Here is a 14,883-nt window from a genome sequence, read left to right as displayed (position 1 = left end):
AGTATTTATCTCTATTTTTTATTACTAGTCAAGTTGACTACCTTTAACATGTAGGGTGAGCGTGGTGAAGTAATCAACCTTGTCCCAGGAAAGAAAGGCGACGCCGGCCGTCCTGGACGTCCCGGCCCAGCGGTAAATATTTTCTATTGTATGCCATTCTTATGTCCCAATCTATTATACAGATTTTCAGACATCATTTATTATTAACTCTGTCCATGAGGATTGATAAGCAAATAATATTTGTCACATAACAATTAAAAATTAGCTTTCAACTCTCAAAGTCTTGTTTTATGTACCATTAATTAACATATTATATCAACGCTAAGCCAAAATTCAGTGTTGAGTTGATATTTCTTTGCTAAATATAATATGGTATGTGCTTGCATTCTGTGCAATGTTCATGTAATACACTATTGCTGTCTATTCTCTACAAAATGTCAGTGGACAGTTAATTAGTGTTAGCCTGATGTAACATACAACATGACATTTTTAGTTTCTACTCCACAGTCCACACTAGTCTATCATTTGCAAAGCTTTATGTTATAACTTATAAGTGTTTTTTAATATGATTCAAATATACTGTATAACAAAAATGTTTTTAGGGAGAAGATGGTGAGCTAGGTTTTGCTGGTCCGATTGGACCTCCTGGGCGAACTGGACCCCCTGTAAGTTGCATATGCATGATATTTGTTTTACAAACGTTTCATCTGTTTAAAAACATTTTATATGGTACAGTAGTTTGTAGCCGTTGTAAGAACGGTTTTATTGATTAAATATTGATAATGTTATCACATAATACCTCATCCATGGTGTATTTTCGAATTTACTTCAAAGATGTAAATGTTTATCTTACATTCCTAATGCATTATACAATTTCTAGGGTCCACCTGGCCCAGCCGGTTATCCTGGTGACAAGGGTAACATGGGTCAAGGTGTCCAAGGTGAAAAAGGTGAAAAGGTAAGTCCCATTTTAAATCCCATGGTTGTTCTCCAATAAAGTCTGTTGTAAGTCACACGAGACACAAATTTTACCCTACTGTACTCTTTTAAATTCACACAAACACATCTCTTTAGTAATGAATATGAATCATGAATCACAATATGAAAATGAATCATATCCAAACCAACCAAGCAGAATTGATAAACTTAGCATTTAGCAGTTTTAGCTGCAAATTATAAATGTTTAATTACATATACATTGTATATTAGCTTTTAAGTGGCACCTTCACTTGGCTTGCTTTAAAAATCACATCCACACAAACTGCACAGTGAACGTACAGTACACCATTCACTCACCTGCACGTTATGCTGTATATGTTTATGTCAAATTTCCGTTGCAAAGGCTTTTCATGAGTAAAATACTTTGCACTATTACACGTATTATATAATTACTGTGCAATACAATATTTTAAACTTAATGTAAAAGTAGGCTTTATAGGATCGCATGTCATAATTTGTTTAGTTGTGCAACATTCACAAAGCAGAATGTCTTTTGTTGGCATCAAAATTATTTTGTTGTGTGTGACGATCGAGTATACACTGATCAATCGAGTTGATCATGGTTCAGTTTTTGTAAATACTGAGCTGCCCCAGATGCTTGCTTTCATGCTTTGCATGGATTGTATGTTTTTAGCTTATTATAGCCCAGTTGCCTGTAGAGCTAAAAGTTATTTGAACTACAAGCTGTTATCTCTTTATGATTTTGCATGTGCACCTACAATCTCATCTACCAATTTCTCTTGAATAAGTCAATAATTTGATGCATGAATGTTCTTTAATTTTATGCATATTTCTTTCTTTAATATTTTGTTAACACTGACAGTACATGTTGATAAACTTGACTGAATCAGTGCATGCTGTTTTTTAAATTTCTGCTTGCTGCAATTTCTAATTTAAATACTGAAAGTCACGCAATGATAATTACTGTAGCACTATTTTTTCTGTTCAAACTCCACAACATCAAACTTTGATTCAAAACTATTTATTTTATCTTTACTGAAAACCTTTATTAAGTCTTCTTTAGCTTGCTTTTGGGTGTAGTAACTCCATTTTAATTGACTTTTTCATTTATCAAGATATTTTGCAATATTTACATTTATCATTTAATATCATGCGCTGGTGGGCATAACATTTTTATTACTAATTCTTGTTTTCATTACTAGTTATTAACAAATTGCTGCTATTTTTTTTGCTTCTGCTCCTGCTTGCATGGCTGGTAGGGGAAACCAGGGCTCCAGGGAAATGCGGGATCGAGAGGAGATTTAGATGCACAAACTGGACTCGAAGAAATTTTTATTGTGGGTTTGAGTTTATGATTATGCATTATCCTATGTCATCATCATCTCCGATTTTTTTACTTTCCACTCATTTTGAGCTTGGGATGACAAATTTAGAGTTGATGACAAAGCAAATCCCAAAAATAAAAAATTAAAACATTTTTGTTTTGAAAAAGTCACACCAGGTTTTGTTGCTGAGCCAACCTAAGACATTCTGCTTGTTAAGCTTAGCATTGATCTTACACGAAAGCTTGATTTTTGCTGCTGCCTTGCCAAGGTGTAAACCTTGTTATCCAGACATCCAAAACTTTGACGGTATCTTTTCAGTCCATCACACAAAATGCCAGCTAGTTTGCTTTTAAAATGAATTTATTTTCATTTATCAACTGCTGTGATTTAAGAATCATTTTGCACAATGCAATGGCATAAAATTCACTGCTTTCATGTTTGTATTTGATGCACCAGTAATTTAGCTTTCTGTGATTGATTTGGCTTTTCATGTTTTTGCACATCGCTACTTGCTGCTCATTATCAATATGAAACGGCACAAAATAGGGAGACGCTGGTCTTAGTGGAAAGCCAGGTGGAATAGAAGAAGCAAATCAACCTCCGTTCGGTGATGTTCCTCAATTTGATGTAAGTTTCACTTTGGTAGGCCTTCACCCACAACAAAACGCAGCTTCAAGGGGGAATTTTGGCAACGGGCTTTATTTCTTCAAATGTTTGATGCAGATATATGTAGAAAGTGGTAGTTTGTTGTCAAGAACAATATAGGCAGCTTAAACAAGATAATGGCAGATGAAACTAAAACGCAATTACAGTATACAAAAGATTTAGGTACAGAAAAAGTTGGCTATGCAACGACCATTTTAATTGGCATGATATGAATGTTTTACAGATAGTGTTTTGATTTCATGTCAGGAAAGTTTTTGTTAGTTTTGTAACACAACCAAATAGGCGGAATATTGCACTGTAATTGATGCACAAAAATTATTCGATTGCATGGAATGTTGAATTGGAACTGCTGCTTTGCACTTTAGCAATCAACCAACTCGAGCTCAGCTGATTACTGCTTATTTCATACTTTTGCCATGAAACAATGAGTTACCATACGTAAAAAATTAGGGTATACCGGGGATTCAAGGATCCCCTGGAGGTGGAACACAACCTGCAGAAGGAGGAAAGGGTCATATTACGGCCGTGAGTATTTACCACAAGTGAGATCAGTCTTGTTATATACCTGGACTGTAGACAAAATCAGGATATTTTTAGTTCATTGAGTTTTTAAAGTGACCCTCAATGAATAGAGTTCTTTTTGGGGTTTGTTCTGTTTACTACTTCCTACTTTTATTATACTGTAGTTGTAATTGTAACAAAGGTAAATATTAGATAAGAAAATCTAATCAATGTAAATTTTTATTTTTTCCTACTGTACTTAAGCCACCTAATTCATTTCTGATAATTAATTATTGCTTAAAACTTTAAATATTTTAATTAAAACCTTTTAATTTCAATGCAGGGACCACCTGGCAAGGATGGACAACCAGTAAGTTTTTGTGTTAATGAGAACTTACTTTGCATCGTAGTAGTGTAAAATTTTGTATAGTTACGCTCTTTATCCATTTCATACAGTTATGGGATAATATAGAATCATGAAAATGTTTATTAATGTTTGACTTGGCTTTATATCTATTTATTTTTATGTTTAGGGAGAAAAAGGTGAACCAGGTGAGAAGGGAGAAGCAGGATTTCCTGGATCATCCGTAAGTTCTCTCTCAATTCATCTTGCTATTTAAAAGAAATGAGATATTCATTATTCCGGCTGTGAACTGTTCCAAATGTCTTGAAAAGTCATATATTTTAGAAATATTTCAAGTCGTGTAATGAACCAGATGAAACTATTATTAATCCCTTTACTGCTTCATAAACCCAACCCTTTTATTTGTTCTGTTTTATGGACTTCACTATTAAGCCTGGTTATTGTTTACACAGGGTCTACCTGGAATGAAAGGACAAAAAGGTGGGAAAGGTGAATATGGACCAACAGGGCCACAGGTGTGTAATAGACTGATGTATACTTCAAAAGGAATCATTGTCTGAGCGTATTTAAATTTAATTGGATATTGTTGATAAGTTTGCTTAACTACTTAGGTGTATTTTTTTCCTTGCGATCACAATGGTGTTATTTTATAATGGTACAATCATTTCTTAAATTGGTCTCTACACTGTATGTCTGTGCAGCATTTTTATTTACTTCATTATTATTAAAATTATTGTTACATTTGTATTTGTTGGTGCTATAAAATATGCTATTATCCGACTTGCATTGTTTTTTTTTAGGGTACGAAAGTCGGGAAGCCTGGAACGCCTGGAGTTAACGGAATAGATGTGAGTTATTTTATTAAACTCAGCAATCTTTTTGTACACCTGCTTTGTCATAAGTGCTAATATTGACACTTTGCCAAACTAATTATAAATCGCTGTGCAAAGTGTTGTTTGTACCAGCTGTGCTAATCTGTTTCCACTGTCTGCAAATTTGAGAATTTTAAAACTAAGATCTTTCTTTTTTGGTACTTTGAATTAGTAATTTTTAACCTAGGGTGATAAAGGAGACAGAGGCTACCCCGGATTTGGGGGACGTGATGGAGTGAAGGGAAACAAGGGCGAAATAGGTGAAAGTGGCCCTGCTGGACGACCAGGACAAACTGTGAGTATCTTAACATGCCAATCTACCTCCTACAGGTTTACATTCACCATTTTCAATTATGGGCCTTTTGCTCAGGAATAATCTTGTTCAGTAGTTTCATGAACCACTTTTATGGTACAGGGACCGGGTGGAGAAGCGGGTGAGGTGGGTGCTGATGGACCTATGGGACCTCCTGGACCCAAAGGAGACATGGGTTTTGAAGGCATATCTGGTTTGAATGGGTTGAAAGGTTCACAAGGTGAACCTGGAGTTCCTGGAGAGACTGGGCCAGTTGGTCCACCAGGTTATGGCATCCAGGGACCACCAGGAGAACCTGGACCATCTGGATCTGCAGGTACATTAACAGTGCTGATCACTGTAGCGGAAATTATCACAAGTTACTAATTGTATTCTCTGCCAAAGTTTGAGTATCTTATCAGTTGTTGAAAGTAGGCTGCTGACGTGGAATAAGCCATTCTTAGCTTGTCTTTTCAGCAATATTTTTCACTTTCTTTGATATTTCTAAACTTAAACGAGTTCCTTGTTTTTTAGGTTTACCTGGCAGGCCTGGACCCCAAGGTCAGGAAGGACCAAAGGGAGAAAAAGGTGTAATTGGTCTCACCATTCAGGGTCCACCCGGTCAAGATGGTCGACCTGGCTTACCTGGACGAGCTGGCCTACCAGGACGTCCTGGACCGACCGGAGAAAGTGGTGTTGATGCTGTAATTACTCACGAAATTATGGAAGATATGGTTCAACCTGGTGACAGAGGTCTGCCTGGTCCACCTGGACAACCAGGACGGCCCGGCGCTCCTGGTGGAACAGGTAGGGGTTTATTTTCAACATCTTTCCCTTATGTTTAAACTGAGATTAGAAATATAAATGTGTTGTAGCATTGCCTTGCGTGTTATTCAACTATATTAGTCCTTACGCTTATACTTCAGTTTTCTGTTATAGGTGAAGTTGGTGATGTTGGTCCGAAAGGTGAAGAGTGTGGCGTTTGTGAACGAGGTCCACAAGGAATGCCAGGACCTCTTGGACCTCAAGGTTCTCCAGGTATACCTGGAGACATGGGTGACGCAGGAGAGCCCGGTCAGAAAGGTCAGAAGGGTTTTGAAGGATTCAGTGGTCCACCAGGAAAAACGGTTAGTACCCAATTTTGAATAATGGCTAAAATTTTAAGGCTGTTTGAATGCTTGCTGTAGCACTTTGACGTTGTACATAGCCCTTGGGATGTGCATCGTTACATTCATCGTGATTTAGTAGAAGTATATCCTAATCAACAGTCTTCATTAGAACTTGTGTGTATAGGGTCGCCCAGGTCCAGAGGGTATGGTTGGTGCTCCTGGAAGAAAAGGTGAAACTGGGGAACTGACACTTGTGCAAATAAAAGGACAAAAAGGTTTGTTGCTTACTAAACGCTTGTTTAAAAACAGTAATCAACTTAATTTCAGTTTTTATCTCTGCCCAAAGAATATGAATGTTCTCAACGTAAAAGTTTAAACAATAAAGTGACATGTTACTTCTGTTAAGGATCGACTGGACCTCTTGGACTCGCTGGACCTCCAGGTGAAGCCGGGCAACCTGGCAGGTGAGCTTTTTTCACATCTTGAACTGCAATGTTTGAAAGTATTTGACAGGTAATTATGAAATGTTTTAAATAATTATTAATTAACACAAATTAACTGTGCACCACCAGCGATGGCCGTGATGGTGCTTCTGGACCTAAAGGCACCAAAGGTGAACTTGGTCAACCTGGACAACGTGGTCCATCTGGTGATACCGGTGACATTGGTCTGCCTGGTGAAAATGGACGTGATGGAATAGACTTGCCTGGAGACCAGGGTGAAACTGGTGCTCCTGGTGAATCCGGTGCTCAGGGTGACATTGGTTTACCTGGATTAGCTGGTAAGCGGTTGTTTCTCATCAACGGATGTGTTGCGAATGTTTAACTTTTTCTATCTTAACTAGCTTTCTATTTTGTAATAAAATGACTATTATCTGGTTGCATCTGGTTAAATTGGAAAGATCTAAATATAGCTATATTCTGATTTTCAACCAACAGGTCGAAAGGGAGAACCTGGCATTGCTCGTCTGATTCCTGGTGAGAAGGGAATGCAAGGTGTACCAGGACCAACTGGCTTCCCCGGTGACGATGGAGAACGCGGTGAAAGAGGTAGAGAGAGAACCTCGTCTTTGTTCTATGTTGTGCAAGTGATTCTTTCAAATCATGACTTTCTTCAACAGGTCCATCTGGTGAAGCTGGGTTTGCTGGAGATAAAGGACAGAAAGGTGCAACAGGTGTACCAGGAGAAAGCAGAAGAGGTTTGCCTGGACGAAAAGGATACTCTGGTGTTGCTGGTGAAAAAGGTGCACCTGGTGTGCCTGGCCAAGATGGTATGGATGGAATGCGCGGTCTTGATGGTCTACGTGGTCCACCCGTAAGAGTCTTACCAGCTTAATATCTGCCACATACTTCCAACTGACCTAACTTGTCTGTGACTAGAATATGGTATCATTTAAAATTGTCACTTTTAAACGTTCGGACCAATAAATACGGCCCACTGTACAAAAAGTATAACTAACTTGGGAATTTCAATATAAAATGTATGTGGGTACAATTGTACCTATACCGCCCGTTAGCGGTGTAATATTATGCGGTCGGACGAAGTTTAATCATTTATGTTGATGTTTAAATTTTTAGGGTGATGATGGAATAGGTGTTCCTGGCAGACCAGGTAGAGAAGGAGAAGTAGGACCATCAGGTGAATCTGGTCCAGTTGGTGAAAGAGGACGACCAGGCCCAGTCGGTTCACCGGGGCCCCAGGGCGAAGTGGGACCACAAGGAGCTGAAGGTAAGCGGACTTTTACCATAGCAAACACTTGGAGTTATTGGTCCAATTAGAAACGTTGCTAATTTCCCACCAATTTCTTTTTAATTTATAATGGCCGTTGAGTTAAATTTTACGTTATCAATTAAATTTTTTTAAACTTCAAAGGTGAACCGGGTGAAAGAGGTGCACCAGGTAGCCAAGGTCTAAAAGGTGAAGTAGGAGAAGCGATGATGGGACCCCCAGGTATTTCTGGTCCAGAAGGAGCACAGGGTCGAAGAGGTATCAACACTTGCTGAATTAAAGTTTTATCATACTTTTTATTAGTTGTACACGTTGATAATTAATTAATTAATACATCTTTTATTGAAACAAGGACTATAAATACACAACAACCAACGATCCCATAAATTCATTTTCACGAATCTTTTAGGATTACAAGGCCCCGCAGGTGAAACTGGTGAACCCGGCCGTCCCGGACGGGATACGGTTGGAATGAAAGGCGAACAGGGTGAGACCGGTGAGGTCGGAGAACCTGGTTTGCCTGGAATCCAAGGTTCACCTGGTCAACGTGGTCTGGATGGTTTGGAAGGTGCTCCAGGAAGGGATGGTGCAAAGGGCGAATCGGGACAACCTGGTCGAGGCGGGCGACGTGGACCAACTGGTTTGTTTCTATCACTTGCATTTGCTGTCATCTTCCTATGAGTTATTGCTCTGCATTACGAACAATTTAATTCATGGTAGGATTCCCGGGCCCTAAGGGTGGGCAAGGTGCAGATGGAATACCTGGACAAGACGGAATGCCTGGTATACCTGGCGAGGCTGGTGATGATGGTGTTTCGGGTCTACGTGGACCTCCTGGTCCAAAGGGCGAATCTGCTTCATTACCAGCAAACCTCCTGGAGAAGGGTCAAAAAGGACAACCAGGTATAAACGATCATGTCATACAAGTATAGAAATTTTGTCAGTTCTTAAACTATGCATCATGATTTTTATTTCTCTTCTTTACAAATTTACTAATATACCTCAAGAACTACATAAGTTATTACAGTCAAGAGTCATATTACAATCGATAATTCTCTGCAGGTTCTCTGGGTCCTACCGGCCCTCCTGGTGATAAAGGATCTCAGGGAGACGTCGGAGAGAAAGGATCTACAGGTTTTCCGGGAGAAAAAGGTGCACCGGGTTTTGCTGGGCAAGAAGGTCTTGAGGGTCTGTCTGGCGAAGATGGAGAACAAGGTATTTAAAATCTATCCATAAGCTGGTTGCATTTATAATACAATTTTAACAGTGAAATTTAAACTGCTTGGTGCTGGTCTAAGTTGCCTTAAGTGACTGACTTTACTCACTTTACTCTGACTTTAAGTTGCGTGATCGATAATTTTTAATCGTGTACTTCCTGAGAAAATTGACCAAGTATCGTTTGTAATTGTCCTTTGTTGATCCAAACCCAGGTTCAAAAGGTTCAAAAGGAGAAATTGGTATGCCGGGTCCTGCTGGTGACAGGGGTGAACGTGGAGATGCTGGTCCCCCAGGTCTTCCTGGGTTTGCAGGTATCGTTGGGGCAAAGGGAGAAAAGGGTGCTCCAAGCAAAACACCTGGGCTATCTGGAACGCCAGGAATACCTGTAAGTCAACTTGATAACGGTGTTGTCGTGTTTACAACTTGTCTCAATTTACGTTAATTCTCACAAGAAGATTAATTTCGATTTTATTGCAGGGTCAAAATGGAATGGACGGACGTCCCGGATTACCCGGTGAAGAAGGGCCGGCTGGGGAGCCAGGTGTTAATGGAGAGCCTGGTGTGAAAGGAGATAAGGGATCTGTTGGTGCTGTTGGTTTCCCCGGTCCACAGGGAAGACTTGGTGCAAAAGGACAACATGGTGATACTGGTCCAGCGGGTAGACCTGGTACCCCGGGTCTTAGAGGTAAATGTTTTTTAAACTGTCAAATAGTTATATTTTAAAACTGCCATAGAACACAGGTATATGTTATCGCCATAATTTTGAAATAAATGCGTCATATTTCATCAGGTCTCGATGGTTTAACTGGTGAAAAGGGTATGATTGGAATGGTTGGATTGCCGGGTACTGACGGATTGCCTGGTCCACGTGGTGATCGTGGTGAACCCGGAGAATCTGTATCTGGTCCAACCGGACGTCCAGGCAGAACCGGTGAACCGGGTGATAGAGGAGAGCCAGGACCTGACGGACGCGAAGTAAATGATTTCTCTTACGAATATTCCGTACTTTCTTTTCACTATGGTTTTCATTACTACGTCATCTCGGAAAAATACGACTTTTGCTTTATTGGTTTCAGTATTAAAACATTTTTAAATTTATTATTTTACATTTTACACTTATGATGCATCTGTAATTCTGTATATTACACGCTATTAAGCAGTCTTATGTCGTCATAGGGAGCACCTGGTGTTCGAGGTGATAAGGGTGAAATCGGCCCAATAGGACCGGAAGGACGACGTGGACGCACGGGTGAACCCGGACCACGAGGTGCATCTGTCAAAGGTGAACGGGGAGCGACTGGTTCACCTGGACTAGGCGGCCTAAATGGTAAGAATATCGTTAGACGTCATTTAAAACTTCTACATTGTTTGGGCATGAATTTAAATCCACATTTGACAATGTTTCAGGCCAGGATGGTCTACCAGGAACACCGGGACTTCCAGGTCTGACAGGTGACGATGGCGAACCCGGTGAGGTCGGTGAACCCGGTCGAGAAGGCTTCCCTGGATTTAATGGTGCAAAGGGTTCAACTGGACCTCCTGTAAGTTGTCATATTTTAACTCTGTTACATTACTCATGTTTGTTGACAAATCATTTCTTGTACAGTTTGGATGGCAAGCGCAATGCCACTTACATTTTCTTGTTTGTGTGAGATTGTAATATGTTTAGTTGCCAAACAAATCTGCCTAAATTATTGTTAAAATACGGATCTATTTCTTGCCACTGTTCAATTACTTGTAGGGTCCCACGGGCTTGCGCGGTCTCCCTGGTGAATTCGGCGAACCTGGCGAACGTGGTGATCAGGGTCCTCCAGGACGTCGTGGTGAACCTGGACCGAATGGACTGCCTGGTACTGAGGGGATGTCTGGACAAAAAGGCGTTAAAGGTGAGGATTTTTGTTTAAAGAAATTTTAACAGAAATTTCGGTTTTACCATACTGCCGATAAATATAATTTAAAATTTGCGGAACAACAGTTAATAATAAAAGTTTAAATAAATCTGTGATTGTTCCTAATTTTTTATTTCTTTTTATTTCCCCTGCAAAGGTGCGGACGGTTTGCCTGGTGAAGACGCCTTACCTATCGTACGGGAAGGACCCAAGGGACAGCAAGGTCCAATTGGTCCCCCGGGACGCACAGGCACTCAGGGACCAAGAGGAGGCCGAGGCTCGATCGGGTTAACCGGAATGAAGGGTCAGACTGGTCAAGACGGTATGCCCGGGTTGTCTGGATTGGCAGGTGACCGTGGTGAACCCGGTGCTCAAGGTCCCGTCGGTGAGTTGCTGGCAACCTCGTACATAATGACAAAGCTTATTGTAGTTTGCATATAATCTTACGAAGATCGGACGTTTCAATTTTCAAACAGAAACCTCCCTATAACTATGCAATATGAGCATCCCGTAATCGCAGATGTTCCAGCAAAACACACAATTTTATTTAATACTTTTAGTTCCAAAATATTGTTATATATAACATATATTGTAATTTTTTATTCATTAATATTGTGAAATATACCAGATGTTATTGGAGAGCAAATGCAATAACGCATCAAAACCAAAATGTGCCATTATTGAATGGAGGGTCTGCGTGAACAAAAACTTACGTTGTATGAACAGTATTGCCTCAAGCTTTATATGTTTAGGCCTTCCCGGAATGCCCGGTGAAGACGGTCGCGACGGCCGTGATGGTTTCCCAGGAAATGCTGGTGCTTCGGCTCTCTTCCACGGCTACTTCTTGACCCGACACAGTCAGACAAGCGACATTCCGGATTGCCCGCGTGGGATGCAGAGGATGTGGGGTGGTTACTCCCTGCTCTTCATTCAAGGAAACGAACGCGCACATGGCCAAGATCTCGGTGAGAAGTTTTGTCTCCAATTCCATTGAAAAATATTCTCGTGTTTCACAATTCTATGAAACTTATATCATGCTAGAGCACAGACTACTTAGGAAATGTATTAGCATTTAGCAATTAGTGTTTTCGCCAACATAAGTGCGTTTTATGCTACGTGTTATGACTGCTGACTTACACTACAAACTAAATATTCCAGGAACCGCTGGTTCGTGTCTCCGTCGTTTCAGCACCATGCCCTTCTTATTCTGTAACGTGAACAACAACTGCCGTGTCGCTTCTAGAAACGATTACTCTTATTGGCTCTCCACGCCCGAGCCCTTCCCCATGTCCATGGAGGAGGTGTCAGGTCGGGTGATTTGTCTCTGAATACTGATATGCCTTAACTTATATAGGACCATGTTAATTTGTTCGATGAAGTCTAATCGTAATGTTTTAGCAGTTGTATAAGTTACGTAAGACTTTTGTTATTGGTTGTAAAGACAATGTTTTAAACAAAAAAATTTTATTTAAAAAAATTAAATACGTAATCATTGCATAGTGGGGTTGATACATCAGGCTAACGCTGTCGGTTAAACAGGAGCCAACATAGAACCCTACATCAGTCGCTGTTCAGTTTGCGAAGCTCCTTCGGTGACTATCGCTGTCCACAGCCAGTCAGACGACGTTCCAGATTGCCCTGACGGTTGGGAAGGTCTCTGGATTGGTTACAGCTTTGTGATGGTGAGCAAGCAGTTTCAGAAATATTCGTGAACGTTAGAACCAGTTGTTGGTCTTGTTTTGTTTTGTTAGTCATCGGTCTGCTGCTAAGAAAGACTGTAGTTTCTTAATAGCTGTACCAATGCGTTTTTATCTTTCTTTCGCTTTTTCTACTAGTTCTTCCCACCATTTTGCTGCTCAAATGTCTTTTTGCTTCTTTCATAAAAGGTTTCAACACAAGCATTGCTGCTGTTTAATTGTCATTTTATCTTGTATCAGCACACTAGCGCCGGTGCGGAAGGCAGCGGTCAGTCACTTCAGTCTCCTGGTTCCTGTTTGGAAGATTTTAGAGCGGGTCCGTTTGTCGAATGCCACGGACGTGGAACATGCAACCAATATGCCAACGGTTACAGCTTCTGGCTAGCTACGATCATGCCTGACAATCAGTTCAAGTGAGTTGGAAATTGATGTTTTCGTGAGTGATTCTGTTTAGCTTAGTAAAAAAAACGCTTGATATAAATGTTCTGTTGCTTTTCATTTCATCCAATAGGAATCCCATCTCCGAAACCTTGAAGTCTGGTTCATTACGTCAAAGAATCAGCCGCTGTCAAGTCTGCCTGCGAAGTGACGCGAGCGTGCCGTCTAGCGGTAGTGCAAATCGAGGCGACTCCTTAAACCGCAGATCGGCAAACGAATCTTCACGGCGGGTCTCGTCGTCCGCGCGTTTCGCTGGACCGTCCTTCAGTAGCCAACAATGAACTTGGCCTCAAGTTATTCCTTTTTTAGCACTCCAGGGCGTGCGTGGCGCTTCCCAAACCACCAGGGATGCCTTTTAACCAATTTTTATTTTAATCCATGTTTAGTACAAAGACAGAGATATAACATTGAGTTGCCGTTTTCAGCTATTTATCTTTATGCTCTGACTACGGCAACTTCACTCGCGTTACAAGTTATTTCCCGCTTTTTCATAATTCGTGTTTGTGTCTTTGTCTTCTGTTTTGTTCTACGCGCTTTGTCGTCCTGTTTTGTTACCGTTGTACATCAAGCCTTTTGTATTGCAGATCAGCATATGTAGATAAAACGAATATCCGGGACGCGTTTGTTCCTTTTTTGAGGTCAGCGGCTCGTTTTTGGGGAATGGGTTTTTCGTGGGGTCACTTGTAAAACGGCAAACCTGTGTTATTGTAAATCGATTATACGTTCAGCATATTTACGTTTGTGTTTGTCAGAATGAATGAAGTTTGAACATTATTGCTCGGACCAAACTGGTTCCTTTCGAAATTGTGTTTTCACGCTTAAATAGTTTTTGTACACTTCTCGAGAAAAGGTTGCTCGCTCCACGGGATTTGTAAAACGCATCTTTGGCTGTTTTTCAAATTCGTTTCTTGCCTTTTGTCATCCCAGTGTTTCCCCGTACCAGTCGCCGCGCAGTGTCCGTCACACAAACCTACGCCCAAACATATTTTAATTTCCTTCGTCATCTGTCCTTATTTTATCAAACATGCATGAATCGTCATGAACACACATACTCCTCTTGAAGTATATGCTGGTGCTTTTTGTAAAGATTTTCTGTATATTTTGGTCTATTGCGTGCCAATAAAGCGTTGGCCATGTGGCGAATTCTCGGTAAAAGTATATTCATATCTGCTTCATCGCAACCACTACGTTGTTACTAACGCAATAACCCAAAGGAGGTCAAGCCTAAATAGCAACCTTACTTTATTGGGCCTTCAGCTCGGTTTACGTTTTGCAATGTTTGGTGTTTCTTCTAAAAATTGGTACAGCTTTGTGAAAACTTTCTCCAAATCAACTTTTTAACGGAAAAACGCTGACATTTGCAAAATTAGTGAACAAACAACTAACCCATGCATTATAACTGTATTACAGTCATCGTTACATATTCGCAGTATTAAGCGTTGCAGGGATGTGCATAGCAAGCAACCAATGTAAATGTTGTACAGCACCTTTACTAACCTGCTAACTAACAACACTAAGCACGGCCTTCAGCGTCATTTCTATTTTTCATTGTCACGTAATAATAACGACTTTCAACTCTTCCACTGCGCGGCGTCGTTGGTACTATTGTGTGTGATAACTGTTACATTTTTCGGGGAAAAAACAGGAAGCACGTTTGTGTGCTTTCAGTCGGATCGAATTTTAGTTAAAAAAGTGCAAATTTTCGATTATTATCGCATTAAAAAGTGTGTTCTTATCGCTTAACCGCTATCCTTGGTGTCTACATCATAATTGAACAGCAGATCGTGATGCAGCATCGTTGAAATAAAATATCTACCGAAACCA

At 40.4% G+C, this 14,883-nt stretch overlaps 1 protein-coding gene across 4 annotated transcripts in view; it reads left to right on the top strand.

Annotated features, from left to right (window-relative positions):
- Positions 1 to 14,883, top strand: part of LOC143449903 (uncharacterized) — a 21,743-nt gene extending 6,860 nt beyond the window's left edge. The window contains exons 8-42 of one of the 4 annotated variants that reach the window (XM_076950239.1): positions 55 to 132; positions 603 to 665; positions 881 to 958; positions 2,832 to 2,912; positions 3,402 to 3,476; positions 3,796 to 3,822; positions 3,986 to 4,039; positions 4,269 to 4,331; positions 4,617 to 4,664; positions 4,876 to 4,983; positions 5,104 to 5,317; positions 5,515 to 5,787; positions 5,920 to 6,107; positions 6,274 to 6,364; positions 6,496 to 6,553; positions 6,662 to 6,870; positions 7,028 to 7,138; positions 7,210 to 7,403; positions 7,667 to 7,817; positions 7,962 to 8,075; positions 8,227 to 8,457; positions 8,538 to 8,720; positions 8,880 to 9,032; positions 9,248 to 9,420; positions 9,513 to 9,720; positions 9,826 to 10,010; positions 10,212 to 10,362; positions 10,443 to 10,576; positions 10,777 to 10,921; positions 11,082 to 11,309; positions 11,677 to 11,889; positions 12,083 to 12,232; positions 12,464 to 12,606; positions 12,862 to 13,034; positions 13,133 to 14,883. In XM_076950239.1, the coding sequence (XP_076806354.1) occupies positions 55 to 132; positions 603 to 665; positions 881 to 958; positions 2,832 to 2,912; positions 3,402 to 3,476; positions 3,796 to 3,822; positions 3,986 to 4,039; positions 4,269 to 4,331; positions 4,617 to 4,664; positions 4,876 to 4,983; positions 5,104 to 5,317; positions 5,515 to 5,787; positions 5,920 to 6,107; positions 6,274 to 6,364; positions 6,496 to 6,553; positions 6,662 to 6,870; positions 7,028 to 7,138; positions 7,210 to 7,403; positions 7,667 to 7,817; positions 7,962 to 8,075; positions 8,227 to 8,457; positions 8,538 to 8,720; positions 8,880 to 9,032; positions 9,248 to 9,420; positions 9,513 to 9,720; positions 9,826 to 10,010; positions 10,212 to 10,362; positions 10,443 to 10,576; positions 10,777 to 10,921; positions 11,082 to 11,309; positions 11,677 to 11,889; positions 12,083 to 12,232; positions 12,464 to 12,606; positions 12,862 to 13,034; positions 13,133 to 13,340 (4,956 nt within the window). In that variant the 3' untranslated portion in view covers positions 13,341 to 14,883. Of the gene's footprint in view, positions 1 to 54; positions 133 to 602; positions 666 to 880; positions 959 to 2,219; positions 2,298 to 2,831; positions 2,913 to 3,401; positions 3,477 to 3,795; positions 3,823 to 3,985; positions 4,040 to 4,268; positions 4,332 to 4,616; positions 4,665 to 4,875; positions 4,984 to 5,103; positions 5,318 to 5,514; positions 5,788 to 5,919; positions 6,108 to 6,273; positions 6,365 to 6,495; positions 6,554 to 6,661; positions 6,871 to 7,027; positions 7,139 to 7,209; positions 7,404 to 7,666; positions 7,818 to 7,961; positions 8,076 to 8,226; positions 8,458 to 8,537; positions 8,721 to 8,879; positions 9,033 to 9,247; positions 9,421 to 9,512; positions 9,721 to 9,825; positions 10,011 to 10,211; positions 10,363 to 10,442; positions 10,577 to 10,776; positions 10,922 to 11,081; positions 11,310 to 11,676; positions 11,890 to 12,082; positions 12,233 to 12,463; positions 12,607 to 12,861; positions 13,035 to 13,132 lie in introns of all 4 variants that reach the window. The other 3 variants (XM_076950242.1, XM_076950240.1, XM_076950241.1) reach the window with 3 other exon arrangements.

The sequence above is a fragment of the Clavelina lepadiformis genome, chromosome 3, assembly GCF_947623445.1.
Source record: "Clavelina lepadiformis chromosome 3, kaClaLepa1.1, whole genome shotgun sequence".
Lineage (NCBI taxonomy): Eukaryota > Metazoa > Chordata > Ascidiacea > Aplousobranchia > Clavelinidae > Clavelina > Clavelina lepadiformis.
This window is presented reverse-complemented; position numbering and strand designations above follow the sequence as displayed.